This window comes from Panicum virgatum, chromosome 9N (assembly GCF_016808335.1).
Source record: "Panicum virgatum strain AP13 chromosome 9N, P.virgatum_v5, whole genome shotgun sequence".
Lineage (NCBI taxonomy): Eukaryota > Viridiplantae > Streptophyta > Magnoliopsida > Poales > Poaceae > Panicum > Panicum virgatum.
This window is the reverse complement of record NC_053153.1, coordinates 79,406,610-79,420,994: the sequence shown is the minus strand read 5'-3', so window position 1 is coordinate 79,420,994 and position 14,385 is coordinate 79,406,610. Positions and strand designations below refer to the sequence as shown.

Here is a 14,385-nt window from a genome sequence, read left to right as displayed (position 1 = left end):
CAATTAACATCATATGCATCTGGGAAGGGTTTTGCGTTTATCACCTAACCCTCCGTCTTTCTTTCTAGCCATGCACATTATTTAGGTTGCTATATTTTTACCTTGTCTTGGTGTCTGTCACTGACCAATGGTGCCGCGACGGGACCTAGGGCCTCGTGTGTGCTGCAGCCATACGTTTGTGCCACTAGAAGCGCGCTAGTATCTTGGTACGTGTAAGCAATACCCCGACAATCCATTTTTCGCGACCTGAATATTGTGTTAACTTGGGGTTTTGATTCGGCCAACAAAAACTGTGAGTTTTGGTATATCCTTCTGGGTCACTAACCAGCATTGCAATCATACATCTTGAAGATGCATCATTCTCATGGTCATCGAGCATATGCATCTCACATCATAATGTTTAATTTAATCAACAGTTTGAGCCAAATGTCATTGAGCAAAAACTCACCTTGATATCTTTTCTATCCAGATTCACCACCAGATTGAGACCTTGATTCTACCAGAACTTAGGTCCTCTCTTCTTTACAAAAATCCTACTATATGTTAGTACTAGAATAGTCCACCAGTCTTTTCCAGCCAACTTGCTGGTGATTGTGATCTCATATTTTATCCACCGACTCTTGCTGCAAAGAATGAAATCATAGAGACTTTAGTGTGGAAAAACAATTGATTAGTTCACACAATCGCACAGTAATTCCTCTCGCGCATAAATTCATACCTTGTTTCTTGAACTTTCTCTAAGTTCTCAATCCTATTCTACAAAAGATCATATCGTCAGCATCAACCTTCTTTATTGTGACTTAGTTCTGTTGGCTTTGATGGTTAGTCTACTCCTCTTCCCTTGAGAGTTTTTCGTTCGGAATCTCGGGACGAGATTCTTTTTAAGGGGGGTAGGCTGTAACGGCCCGGGTTTTTAAATAGCCAATTTAGGGTAATTAGAACCAAATCATGCATCATATGCTTGCATTGCAGGAAAAGGATCTTTTTGTAAATGTAAAAGGTTCTATGTGTAATTATGATTTTATGCAAGGTCCTTTCTGTAGTTTAATTGAATAGGATGTGCAATTATAGCTTTTGTGGAGGGTGCTTTTGCAAAAATTCAGTACATTTATTGCTTGGCAGGAAACCTTTCAAATCAGCCCAAGTTTGAAGTGAAATTTCATTGAAAAAGTCAAGTTTCCTTTAAATTCAAATTCCCTTCTATGTTTTCAAATTTAGCTCTTGAATCTTTGATCAAATAAATTTTTGCTCAACATCAATGTTGTAGATCTTGAAAAACTGAACAACTTTCATGTTGGGCACTTTTTCATTTGAGCCCTAGATTAATAGTTATCAAGGCTTTACAGTTTGGTCCCTAAAATTTTTGGAAATTGCGTTTAGGTCCCTGTCTTCTTCCTTAGCCTGCCTGCTCCTCTGTTTCCCGCCGACAGCGCCACGCCGCCCGCCGCCGCGCTGGACCGGCCGCAGGCCAACTCCGACTTCGCCTTTGCTTCGCGCTGGCACCTACGCGTCGCTCCGGAGCCGCCCCACCGCCCTCCTTCCTCGCGCTGGTGCTCCCAGGCCGTGCCACGCACCCTCGCCGCTTCCAGAGCCGCCGTGCCGCCGCCACCTCAACGCCGCGGTGACGAGCCCGCTGCAGTACCCCAGACCTCCAATTCGCGCGCGCTTGAGAACCCAGAGCACCGCAGCCTTCTTTTCCCCCACTCCTTTGCCCGCTCGCTGCTCCGAAAGCCCCAGAACGCTGCTGCCCCCTCCGTGGTTGCCGGCGAGCTCCGCTCGGCCGCCGCCGACCCCCTTCCACCCTCACCTGGCTCAAACCCGAGGCACCACGAGCTTCGCCTCGCTCCACGGAAGCTCCTAGGCCCGGCTTCTCCTCCCAATCGCCACCAGAGCGCCGCCGCCATCTACTTGAACGCCGGCAAGCAAGCCGCCGTCGCGAACCCACCATTTCAGACCCGATCCGCCCCCACAGACCCCGCCATTAGCACCACACGAGTACTGCGCATCTCCCAGGCATCTTCCCCACCCCAATCCGCCGCCGCAGAACGGTCGCCGGCGAGCTACCCAAGCCGCCGCCGCACCTCGCCGCGGGGAACCCCCAATCCGACCACCCCGAGCCCCAAAAAGTCGAGTGATTGCCTGTCACTCGCGAGCTTTATAGGATTTGCTTGTTTACTTTCTGTTATCAATATAAGGACGACGGACGGGGTTGTGTTCGATATCATGTCCTATGTGAGACCCCGTCTGTGTTGATGAACTTGCTAAGGTCGCGGTGTGTGGTAGCGGTGGTTAAGTTTTTGAAAGTACTAGCCACATGCCGTAAATATGGTACGCGGCAAGCCTAGTAGCCGATTGGACCGGGGAGTGGATATACCTCCCACTCTCTCTTAGGGATAGGTTTTATTTTATGTTGCGCAACACTACGACTTCAAGCGACAAGGGTGGACCGGGCACGGGTGGACCTTGGAGCCCTGTAGTCGGGGAGAGTGGCACTATCCACAAGCCGGAAAGAAAGGTCAACGGTTGTTTGGATACGACCCGACGGTGTTCCAAACGTGTGTGTTAGGTTTGCCTTGCAAGGTTGAATTTCGATTCAGAATCGTCCGCCTCCCACGATGAAATCAGACTGCTTGATCCCTTTGCCACACAGAGTAATAAGAGCAACAATATTATTTGTCAATCTTGATGTTTGCTTAGTTTTCTACCATGATTGGATAGTAGTTGCTTACATAGAATGATTAATCTACTAGAATCTTGAAAGCTAAAACTTGAAAGTAAGGATCTACTCTTTATTGCTTTTTTAGCAAAAAGGAAAACCAGAACCTCACAAACCTTGCATAGTCTAGCTATAATGGGCTACTTATACCCGTTGACGGTTAAGTCTTGCTGAGTATTAGAATACTCAGCCTTGCTGTTGAAACCCTTTTTCAGGTATGAGTCTTGAGGACCAGGTCGCTAGTTTGACCTATCCCTGCTCTTTGCCTCCTGGCTGGTCCGTAGAGTGGGATACATCTTCGGCCGGCAATGACCATGACGAGTGATACCTTGCTTGGGCTAGCTTGGTACCATTTTGCGACGTGTTGTAGTCGTCGTGTTTCATCTTCCGCTGTTTAAACCCTAAATCTTTATACTTATGGTTTGTATAACTGTTTTACTTAAGTTGGCTTTGTAATAATAGTTTTTAACTGGTTTGTAATCATTACTATGCCTGTGTTGTAAAATTTTGGTTGTAATATCTCTGGACTCGCCTTTGTGCGGGGTATGCTTGTTCGATCCGAGAACCGGTGGTTGTATCGGGACGTTACCCGACAGACCCAGAATTATTCCGTTTGAAGTGCGTGTGAGCTAATGTTGCTTTTATGGTGATGGCCTGCGCACTTGAGCCGGGATAATTTAGGCGGTTCTGCCACAGTAGAGGACTAGGGACCGTACCCGGGCTGACAAGATAAGGGAGAGGAGGGTCAGGTCACATCTGAAAGGCCCTTGTTTAGTTTTGGTAATTGAGTGACAACTTAGGTGGACTAATAAGTGTTTATGTTGAGATACACAGGAGATTAGTCCACACAAAGACACTAGTATGAGCAACGTGTGCCATGGAGGAGAAATGGCTAAAGGTTGATGCTATGCTCATATAGTGTGATCGAGGAGCTCATTGCATATGAGACATGACATGGAGTTATGTGACCAAAGTGGAGAAGATCAAGACAAGGCTTGGCTTGATGGACCGGTTGCAATGGAGAAGGGCAAGTCAAGGCTTTGAAGCGAGGGACCGCGAGGCGGTGAAGCTTGGGCCAGATTTGGCGCCGATGGACCAAGGCAACGGTGAAGAGCGAGCAAGGTCAAGATCGATGGACCAAAGAGGTCATGTAATGATATGGAGTGGATCATATCATTTAAGAAAGATCAAGCCAAGTGTTGACTCATGATGATGATCAAAAGGCTTGATGGAGTTTGGTGCTTGTGTGGCATCAACATTTGGGAAGATGAAATGGAATGCGCAAGGCAAAGGTATGACTTGTAGGGCATTTCATTTCACCGGTCAAAGGTTGTGTAGAGAAGTGCATGACCGGATTTAGGATAGATGGCCGTACTATCAAGAGGGGCAAACTAGTTTGCATATCGGTCATCTAGTGCCACTTGAGCGATCTAACATTGCGATGTTGCTAGGATCGAGTGGCGTGGTGAGATCAAGTGAAAGTTCTTTGAAAATGATTGTGAAATGCTAACACACATGCACATGGTGTTGTTCACGTGGTTGTGTTGGCACATTTGCAAAGGAGAAAGAGTTAGAGTTGATGTTGATCAACTTTGGGAAGCAAGAAAGGTTTTTTGGTTTTCTCCGGAAATTAGGTGGTCTCTTGGAGTGGAATACTGCTTTAATCCATTGTGTTTTGGATCAAGTATTCAGTTGGGTTGTGTAGCCCTCTGAATTAGCTTTCTATAGAGTCCAAGATCACCTAATTTGGACATCGGAGCTAAGAGTTATGGCCGATTTACCGAGATACATTTCTGCTGGAAATATACCTGCGGACGGTCCGCTCAAGGGGGGCGGATAGTCCGCCGTTATCTCGGATGAGCTCTAACAGAGCCGTTTTTTGCTCTGTTGGTGGTCCAAAATGAACTGCGGACCGTCCGGTCCATGGGGGCGGACGGTCCGCCTTTAAAAGCTGAAACGGGCGCAGAAACTTGGTAGTTCTGTCTTGGGTGTCCAAAATGAACTGCGGACCGTCCGGTCCTTGGGGGCGGACGGTCCGCCTCCTACTGAAAATTCTGGGACAGAAACACTGCGGTTTCTGTGTGCGCTCACGTTTTGAACTGCGGACAGTCCGCCCCTGGGGAGCGGACAGTCCGCAGGTCACTTCCAGATTTAGTCAGAGACATTTGCAAATCGGTTGGTTCGAAGTTTTGAACCGCGGACAGTCCGCCCCAGGGGCGCAGACAGTCCGCCCGGGGCTCTAACGGTCGACTCTGACACATAATCATTGCAGTTCTAGCCGTTGGGTTTGAATGGCGAACAGTCCGGTTTTTGTGAGGCGGACAGTCCGCGAAAACTCTGTTTTCACGGGTTTTGAGTGTAACGGCTAGTTTGGGGCCTCCCTCTATAAATAGAGGGTGTGGCCGGCCATTTGAGGTGGCTGAGCACCTTGGGGACTTGGTGTCCATGTGTGAGAGTGCTTGAGAGCCCTCTACTCACTCTAACTTGATAGTAATCATCCGATCGAGTGAGAGAGCGATTCTAGTGCGATTGCTTTGAGAGATTGCATCGAGTGGCACTAGGTGATCGTGTTGCAAGCCGGTGTGCTTGTTACTCTTGGAGGTTGCCACCTCCTAGACGGCTTGGTGGCAAGAGACTCCGTTGAAACCCGCAAGAAGATTGTGCGGTGCTCCGGAGAAGAGATTGTGAGGGGTATTGTGCTCACCCCGCGGGAGCCGCGAAGAGCAACTCTAGTTGAGCGAGACGTGAAGAGCAACAAGTGGTTCGGCCGGATCATGTGCTAGAGCTCGGTGTGAGCACTCCATGTGGGAGAGTGTGACTTGAGAGTCACCACTAGCAAGAGGATCGGCGGCAACCTTGGAGCTTGTCTCAACGGGGATTAGCTTGGTGGCAACCAAGTGAACCTCGGGATAAAAATCACCGTGTCAATCTTGTCTACTCTTCTCGGTGGTTTGCATTCTCCAAATCACAAGTCTTGTATTTACTTTCATCTATATCTTGTGCTTGTGTAGTTGCTCTCTAGTGATTAGTTAGCTTGTGTAGCTTGCTAATCATCTTCTTGCTTGTGTAGCTAGAAGTAGAGATCCTAGTGTAACTAGTTAGCTTGTGTAGCTTAATTAGCTGCTCTTGCTTAGATTGTGTAGCTAAGCAAGTTGAGCTCTTGGATTTGGATTGTGTATCCTTGTCCTTGAGCACCTAGTGAGCTTAGGTTTGGCTTTGTGCTTTTGCTCATTAGAATTGTGTAGGAGCTCCCCCGGTTTATGAAGTACTAGTGCTTAGACTTGTATGACTTGGCATTAGAATTGTTAGGAGAGCTCTCACTAGCTTGGCACTCCATTTGCTTTGTGTAGGATCTTTTTAGAAGTGCCTTAGAGTCATAGTTAGAGGGGTGAAGTCTTGGCTAAGCGAATAGTTTCAATTCCGCATAAGTTTCGGTTAGCCGGCGTAATTAGTTTTAGAAAAGACTATTCACCCCCTCTAGTCCGCCATCTCAACCCTACAACATCCGACCCCCTCGGCTCTTTCCTTTTTACTTTTTCATCCTTTTTGTATCCCCCCGTTCTCCCTGAGATTATAAAGGGGCGGAGGTACCCTATGCAAGAGGGATCCGATCAACCGAACACACACATGCACACACACACGCAACCAGAGACTTGGGAAGCCCTCTCCCTCTCTCGTCCGTTTGTAACCCCTACTGTAAACTTGAGTGCAAGAGTACGAGTGCTCGAACTGGACGTAGGGACGTTCCGCTCGAACCAGTATAAACCCTTATGTCGAATTCTTGCATTATCATCCGAAGTAGTGACGCGCACACAAATTTACTAGCTGGTGATGCGGAGCACCGACACAAATCATTCTAGATTCAACCTAGAAAAAGAATGTTTGTAATATCAAATAAGATTATTCTGATTCATGGTGGAATATTTTCATAATTAATTTACTTATTTTGGTTCGGTAGATGGTATTATTACTGTTTTCTAACTTGACCAAACTTAAGCAGGAACTGTTATGTTGTGTAATACTACTCCTAAAAGGTTCTGCAATAATTCCCTTTTTCTTTGACCAGACCAGAGGACCGACCCGGTCATCTGACGACCTAGAAGTCTAGCACCATGCACGCCTCGCGAAAAGCAACGCACCCAATGCATGGCGCCAAGTCATGGCCTGCATCGAGACCGTTGAACACTTTACAAAATGTTTTTTCACAAAAATTTAACATGCCCAACAACAAGAAACGGACTCCCCGACCTCGAGTGTGCATACAACTCTCCTGTCTCCATTGACCGGATCATACAGTATCGATGTTAATTACTACTAATTTACTAGCACAGCTCCTACACGATGCTACTTAAGATAATAAACCACTGGGTACTTCATTAATCCGAAAGTATAAAACAAACGATGAGATTGATGCCGACCGTTTGTGCAGATTGACTTCATTATACTCTCTGCCCCTACTCTCTGCACAGACTGCAGCCTTCGTCTTCCTCCAATCCTCCTCTGTCCTCTCGTGTCTGACCACTCGATCTGTGCACTGTTCTAGCTACACTCCAACATGCAACTGAGCGCAGCCAGCTCGATCGGACAACAGGTGAAGCACATATCCATGCCATTTCCACGGTCCAAACTTGCCTCGACTTTCTTCCTCTTCGAGTTCTGTCGTTCTCATGATACTTACTCCTGCCTGATGTTGTCATTTCGTGGTTTCTTGATTCGATAGCAGACCAAAACGGCGCGGAAAGCCGGAGTCGGTGCTCGGACGCGCCGGACCGCCGGAGCGAAGGGAAAGGCTCGCCTCCTTGCCGCCCTCGCCGTGATCGCGTGGACCTTCTTCCTCTACCTCCACTTCCCCGGGCTTAGCGACACGGTGCAGGTGAGCCGCGGGAATGGCGGCGCCGACGACCCGTGCCGGGGCCGGTACATCTTCATGTACAACCTGCCTCCACACTTCAACGCCGACATCATCCGCGACTGCGACAAGACTGGAGACCACTGGGGGGGCTTGTGCGCCTCCCTGGGCAACGCCGGCCTCGGCCCGCCGCTAGACGACCGCACGGACGGCGTCTTCACGGGCGAAGGCGGTTGGTACGGCACGAACCAGTTCGCCCTGGACGTCATCTTCCATAACCGGATGAAGCAGTACGAGTGCCTGACCAACCGCTCCGTCATGGCCGCCGCCATATTCGTGCCGTTCTACGCCGGCTTCGACTTCGCCCGCCACCACGGCAGCGCCGCCACGTCCAAGGAGCTGATGGTGTGGGTTACGGGGCAGCCGCAGTGGGCGTGGCGCATGTGGGGGCGCGACCACTTCCTCGTCGCCGGGCGGACAGGCTCTGACTTCCGTAGGAGCAGCAACGTCGGCCCGGGCCGGGGCAACGACCTCCTCGGCATGCCGGCCGCCCGGAACATGTCGGTGCTCGTGCTGGAGTCCACGCTGCAACATGGCAGCGACTACTCCGTGCCGTACCCGACCTACTTCCACCCCAGGTCGGACGCCGGCGTGCTCCGGTGGCAGGACAGGGTGCAAGGCCAGCGGCGGACGTGGCTCATGGCGTTCGTCGGCGCGACGCGGCGGGACACTCCGGTGAGCACCCAGGTACGGGATCACGTCATCGCGCAGTGCAAGGCTTCCAACGCCTGCGCCATGCTGGGGTGCGCGCGATCTCCCGGCGCCGGCAGCGCGCAGTGTCACACCCACACCCCAGCCACCATCATGCGGCTCTTGCAGAAGGCCAGCTTCTGCCTGCAGCCACCCGGGGACTCCTGGACGCGGCGCTCGGTGTTCGACGCCATGGTGGCCGGCTGCATCCCGGTGTTCTTCCACACGGCGTCGGCGTACAAGCAGTACCGGTGGCACCTCCCCAAGGACCACCTCAGCTACTCCGTGTACATCCCGGACACCGACGTCCAGCAGCGCAACGTGAGCATCGAGGCCGTGCTCCGGTCGATCCCTCCGGCCATGGTGGTGCGGCTGCGGGAGGAGGTGATCAAGCTCATCCCGACGGTGATATACGCCGACCCCAGGTCGAGGCTGGAGACAATCAAGGACGCGTTCGACGTCGCCGTTGAGTGCATCCTCGACAAGGTGGAGCGGATCAAGAAAGGTGAGTTCGTGGGCAGTGGTCGGCCGGTCAGCGAGGACCCGCCGAACCTGTACATGTCGACGGAGTCGGCGTTCCGACCCAAATCCAGCGTTTCAAAAGAGTAAAGCTCGCTCAGGGTCCTTGAAATTTTTTTCACATTCTCCTGTATGTTTTCTTGAACTCTTAAATAAAGTAAACATCTTGGTCCTTAAAATAGGTTGTTCATCCCAAATGAGAACCCGGAGTCCATATAAGCGACCCCCTAAGTGTACTTTACTCTCTTATTTCGCGACCTAGCCTGAGCACGTTTTTCAATAGGAAGAAAACAGTTACAGACACAATCTTGATACGGCCAAGTAAAGATTGACCGACACAAGAGCACAAAGGACTAAAAACAGAGAAACACTGAAGAAACACACACAAGCGAGAAAACACAATAAAGATATAGACAATAGCAAGCAACACGGGGAGGACAACGCGCTCAACCCACAAACCAAGGGGAACCCGCACCACTGATACAACCGAACCTGCATGAAGGAAAGCCACAACACCAAGATTGCACAGTCACCGGCACAGCAGTAAGATCCCCAGCGGCCAAGCATCCGCTAAAGGAGAATAGGAACCAAGGCGGCAAAGCATCCGCCCAAACCGAGAGAGGTGGCAAAGCATCCACCAGAAGGCACGATCAGTTCAAAGAAGAGATGGCAAAGCATCCAACACACGAACTTCAACCAGCAAGGCGGCAAAGCATCCGCCAGACTGAAGCGACCTGAGCAACCAAGAGTGATGGCGAGGAAGATGAAGCGAAGGCAGGATTAGAGGGTCCGACGACAGTGGCAACCCACGACGCGAGAACAAGGTGGGTAGGGTAGGCACCCCATGGCTCCAAAGCCGGCAGAGCGCTGACAGCAAAGCCTCCAAGGAGGAAGTGACGCCACTGGCGCCACCATTGCCAGACCATAAGGTCAAGATTTTCACCTAAAAAGCTCACCAGAGAGGAGGGAAGAAGGGAGGAATGGGTGACGCCTTCAACTAGGTAAGCGGCGCCCGAGAGCGTCGTCGTCATTGACCAACAATGCAAGCGGGCATGGCTTTCGCCTGCACCCCCATCCTTCCCTCTGAGAATGCGACGCCAAGGAAGCCAAGCGAAGCGAGCGAAATGGAGGCGAGGAAGCCCACCGGCCCCACCAAGCCGAACGCCACGGCAACAGAAGGCCACCAGAGCCACGGTCGCCGAAGAGCCACCAAAGCCACGGCAGCCCAGGCGGTGGCGGGCCACCCACGACCTGCAGGCCGCGCGAAGCCAAGGGCCCGCGCCGGCTAGCCCCGCGGTAGGATCTCCTCCGAACATGCAAGCAATGGCAGAGGAGGCGGGGCTGCGCCGGCACCACCGGGCGGAGGAGCGCCGCGCCACGCCAGATCCAGCCCAAAGAGGCGCGATCCGGCGATGGGACAGGCCGATCCGGCCACCGGCGACCCCAACGGAGGAAAAGGGGCGACCACGGTACCTGAGTTGAGGGAGAGATTAGGGCTGAGGGAGGAGGGCGGCTGGCCGACTTCGGCGCAGCCGCGGGCCGCCGCCCACAGGGGGCGTCGGTGGGGAGGGGGTTGCGGGAGAGTGGCCTTGAACAGTTCTAACTCCCTATGAAAAATTCATATTTTACTCTTTATTATAAAATGTTATAATGGTGTGGATGAAATGACATCAGTAATCCTGCTGGTGACATAAAAACACAACAAAGAGAAATGCTGGATAGTCAAATCAATTTGCGACATTTGTTCACTACTCTTTTACACACTAGTTGGGTATCTAAATTACTCATGACGACGACATATTTTGATCCGCGGTTTTACATATTGACAAGTTGTGTTCAGCTGAGTTCTGGGTTCCAAATTGAGGGGTCATGATGTACTCTTTTCTTTATCTACGAACTAGTCTACAAACCACACACAGACACACATTATGAGATGGAGTATTTTTCTAAGCAAACTGGACTTTATAATGTAGTACTGCATTTAACCGTGTAATATCAAATGGCAAGTTTGGGTTTCTCGTGGTGGAACATTTCTAGTTCTCAATCCGGCATGTGTGCTCATCTTCTGCATTTATTCTACTAATTAATGAATAGCAAGATACTTGTGGTGACTTCATCAATTTTCGGAATAATCTGACTCAGTCTGTCTCTCTGATGTAATTATAGGGGTATGATTGTATACGTGTATTTGTATGAGTATATAGATGGCTATACCTGTGCTTTTTTAAAAAAAAATCGTTTTGAAAAATGAAACTTCGAGAGCCTGCAAGTAGATCTCTGTTCATAAAATGGTCGAGAAAGTCGGTCAACGATCCCTAACGCGAAACTAGCATACCAGTGGGCCTATTCTGTGCAGGAATCCACGGGGGAGTACAAGCCAATCAATTATTAAAAATAATAACCAAACAAGAAGGAACAAACTGGCGATAATTTAACCCTTAAACAGTCGTGCATTAATGCCACACCGCTGTCAACGCTGCTCCGAAGTGCGGGCCGATCTGTATTGGTATTCCCGTTGAATTCCAGTTCCAGAAACTCCAGCACGGGTGTAGGCTTTCCATAGAGTACATCATATTCATCCTTCGCTCTGCGTGTCTCTGTACAGACTGCAGCCTTCGTCTTCCTCGGCTCCTCCCTTTCTCTCAAATTGATCATACAGTCCAATGCGTTGCTAAGTGTACTGTGCCTGATTCTAGTAGCTACACTCAGACATGCAGCTAAGCGTGGGCGTGGCCAACTTCATCGCACAACTGGTGAGACACGCATAGATTTCCATCCTCCGATCTTGCCTGATAGCCATTTCTGATGGTGTTGGTGCTTCTTGATCCGGCAGCTGTCCAAATCTGCAGCGAAAGGCGGCGGTGCTCAGTGGCGCCGGGCCGGCGGAGCGAAGGGAGCGGAGAAGGCCGCGGCGAACGCGCTGCCGCCGCTGCAGCTCCTCGCCATCCTCGCCGTGATAGCATGGACCTTGTTCCTGTACGTGCAATTCTCCGTGCTCAGCGCCGCGGTGGAGGTAGTGGATGTGAGTGATGGGGCAGACAGCGCCGACCCGTGCCGGGGGCGCTACGTCTACGTGCACGACCTGCCGCCGCGCTTCAACGCCGACATCATCCGCGACTGCCGCAAGTACGAAGACCACTGGGGGGACATGTGCGGGGTCATCAGCAACGCCGGCCTCGGCCGGCCACTCGTCGACCGTGCCGACGGCGTCATCACCAGCGAGGCCGGGTGGTACGGCACGCACCAGTTCGCGCTTGACGCCATCTTCCACAACCGGATGAAGCAGTACAAGTGCCTGACCAACCACTCGGCGATGGCGAACGCCGTGTTCGTCCCGTTCTACGCCGGCTTCGACTTCGCCCGCTACCACTGGGGCTACGACAATGCCACCAGGGACGCGACGTTCGTGGACCTGGCGCAGTGGCTCATGGCGCGGCCACAGTGGCGGCAGATGTGGGGACGCGACCACTTCCTCGTCGCCGGGCGGACGGGGTGTGACTTCCGGAGGAGCAACAACGTCGACCCGGACTGGGGCAACGACCTCCTCGCCATGCCGGCCGGCCGGAACATGTCGGTGCTCGTGCTGGAGTCCACGTTGCTGCACGGCAGCGACTATTCCGTGCCGTACCCGACCTACTTCCACCCCAGGTCGGACGCCGACGTGCTCCGGTGGCAGGACCAGGTGCGCGGCCAGCGGCGGGCGTGGCTCATGGCGTTCGTGGGCGCGCCGCGGCCGGACACTCCGGTGAACATCCGGGTCCGGGATCACGTCATCGCGCAGTGCAAGGCGTCCAGCGCTTGCGCCATGCTGGGGTGCGCGCGCTCCCCCGGCAGCCCCCAGTGCCACGCCCCCGGCGACATCATGCGGCTGTTCCAGAAGACAAGCTTCTGCCTGCAGCCGCCGGGGGACTCGTGCACGCGGCGGTCAGTGTTCGACTCCATGGTTGCCGTCTGCATCCCGGTGTTCTTCCACACGGCGACGGCGTACAAGCAGTACCGGTGGCACCTCCCCGAGGACCACCTCAACTACTCGGTGTATATCCCGGTCGCCGACGTTCGGCTGCGCAACGTGAGCATCGAGGCCGTGCTCCGGGCGATCCCTCCGGCCACGGTGGAGCGGATGCGGGAGGAGGTGATCAAGCTCATCCCGAGGGTTCTGTACGCCGACCCCAGATCGAGGTTGGAGACTATCAAGGACGCCGTCGACATCGCCGTCGAGGGGGTCCTCGACACGGTGGCGCGGATCAAGAAAGGTGAGTACGTGGACAGTGGCCGGCCAGTCAGCGAGGACCCACCGTACCTGTACGCCTCGACAGAGTCGAGGTTCCGGCCTAAATCCGTCGTTTCAAGAATAATGACGAGGCTTAAACAATGGATTGAAGGATCGTGAACTCTGCTGGTGTGAGGGGGAAAAAAAGAAGGAAATGCTGGACAGACAAATCAGTACACGAAAATGTTTTGTTTTTGAGAAACTACAGCAGGCAAAAGATGCCGGCCTGAACGGTCTGTTGTATTAATATGAAAGGTTGGATATACAACATTTTTGAACATCGAGTTTTGGGGAGTTCGCCTCGCTAAGAAGGGTTAGCAAGTTGTTAGTAGGATATACTCCCTCCATCTCAAAAAGAGTCAATATCATTATATGCATATGGGCTGTAACCATAAGCATATATGCTCTCTTTTAAGTAACCAATGCAAGGAGCGGCATATTAATCCTAAACCCTTTGTTAAGCATATTCAACTCCCCTTTGTCAATGTTGGCCGCTCTGAAGCGCAGGCCCGTGCACTGAAGATTCAGTGATCTAAAAGCATCTCCAAGAGCTCTTTAGAGATTTTAAGATATTGATTTCTAAATAACCAAAGTTAACAAAGAAAAGACAATACGTAGTAGATTTTACAATGTCAAACGAACTTAAGACAACCTCAAAACTGCCACTTTTTGTGACGAAGTACATGTGTAATCTAATGTCAAGCTCAATAGAAGTGTCATAGAAGTGACTACTACTATTGCTACAGAAATAGCCTGATTTCGTATACAGAACCTCGTAGAATTGTCACGCGATTATCAGGCCTTGAGGGCAAGCCATGCTTCAGCTTCACGGTGCATGCTGTACGTTGTCTCCACGATCGCGCGCGACTCGAGGACTGAGCAAGCCTAGTAGCCATTACTGACCGCTAATGGAAATTTTTAACCCCCGCGTCAACTCCTCAGGCAGCGCGCCTGCTGCAAACCCATGTGTAGTGCAGCAGCCCTCGAGATGCTGGCCATGGCGGCCACCGTCGTCGCTGGCGGATCAGTTCAGTGCGACGCCGACGCGCGGATCTCCACGGTCGTCGATTCTCCTGGCGGTGCATGCAGCGGCAGGAATAGCCATTCCTCTCTCTTTTTTTTCAACTTCCCTCGTCTTCGATTGGGGATCCGATGATTCGTGGCTCGTGCAGTCTCCGTTCCTGACGCGCGATTCCATTCGATTCTCACATCTAGTCTGCGCTGCACAGACACCAGCCTGCTCCTGCACATGCGTTGCCATTTCGGGAATCCGCATGCTTA

General features: G+C 51.8%; 2 protein-coding genes across 2 annotated transcripts; both read left to right on the top strand.

Moving 5' to 3' along the window:
* Nucleotides 1–7,186: 7,186 nt before the first annotated feature.
* On the top strand, nucleotides 7,187–8,961 carry LOC120692237 (xyloglucan galactosyltransferase KATAMARI1 homolog). The gene is made up of 2 exons (XM_039975497.1): nucleotides 7,187–7,307; nucleotides 7,440–8,961. The coding sequence occupies exons 1-2, from the start codon at nucleotides 7,272–7,274 to the stop codon at nucleotides 8,922–8,924; spliced, it is 1,521 nt and encodes a 506-aa protein (XP_039831431.1). The 5' UTR covers nucleotides 7,187–7,271; the 3' UTR covers nucleotides 8,925–8,961.
* Nucleotides 8,962–11,678: 2,717 nt separating this feature from the next.
* Nucleotides 11,679–13,388, top strand: LOC120692841 (xyloglucan galactosyltransferase KATAMARI1 homolog). The gene has a single exon (XM_039976237.1). It carries the CDS (start codon nucleotides 11,983–11,985, stop codon nucleotides 13,222–13,224), a length of 1,242 nt encoding a protein of 413 aa, XP_039832171.1. The 5' UTR covers nucleotides 11,679–11,982; the 3' UTR covers nucleotides 13,225–13,388.
* Nucleotides 13,389–14,385: the final 997 nt, after the last annotated feature.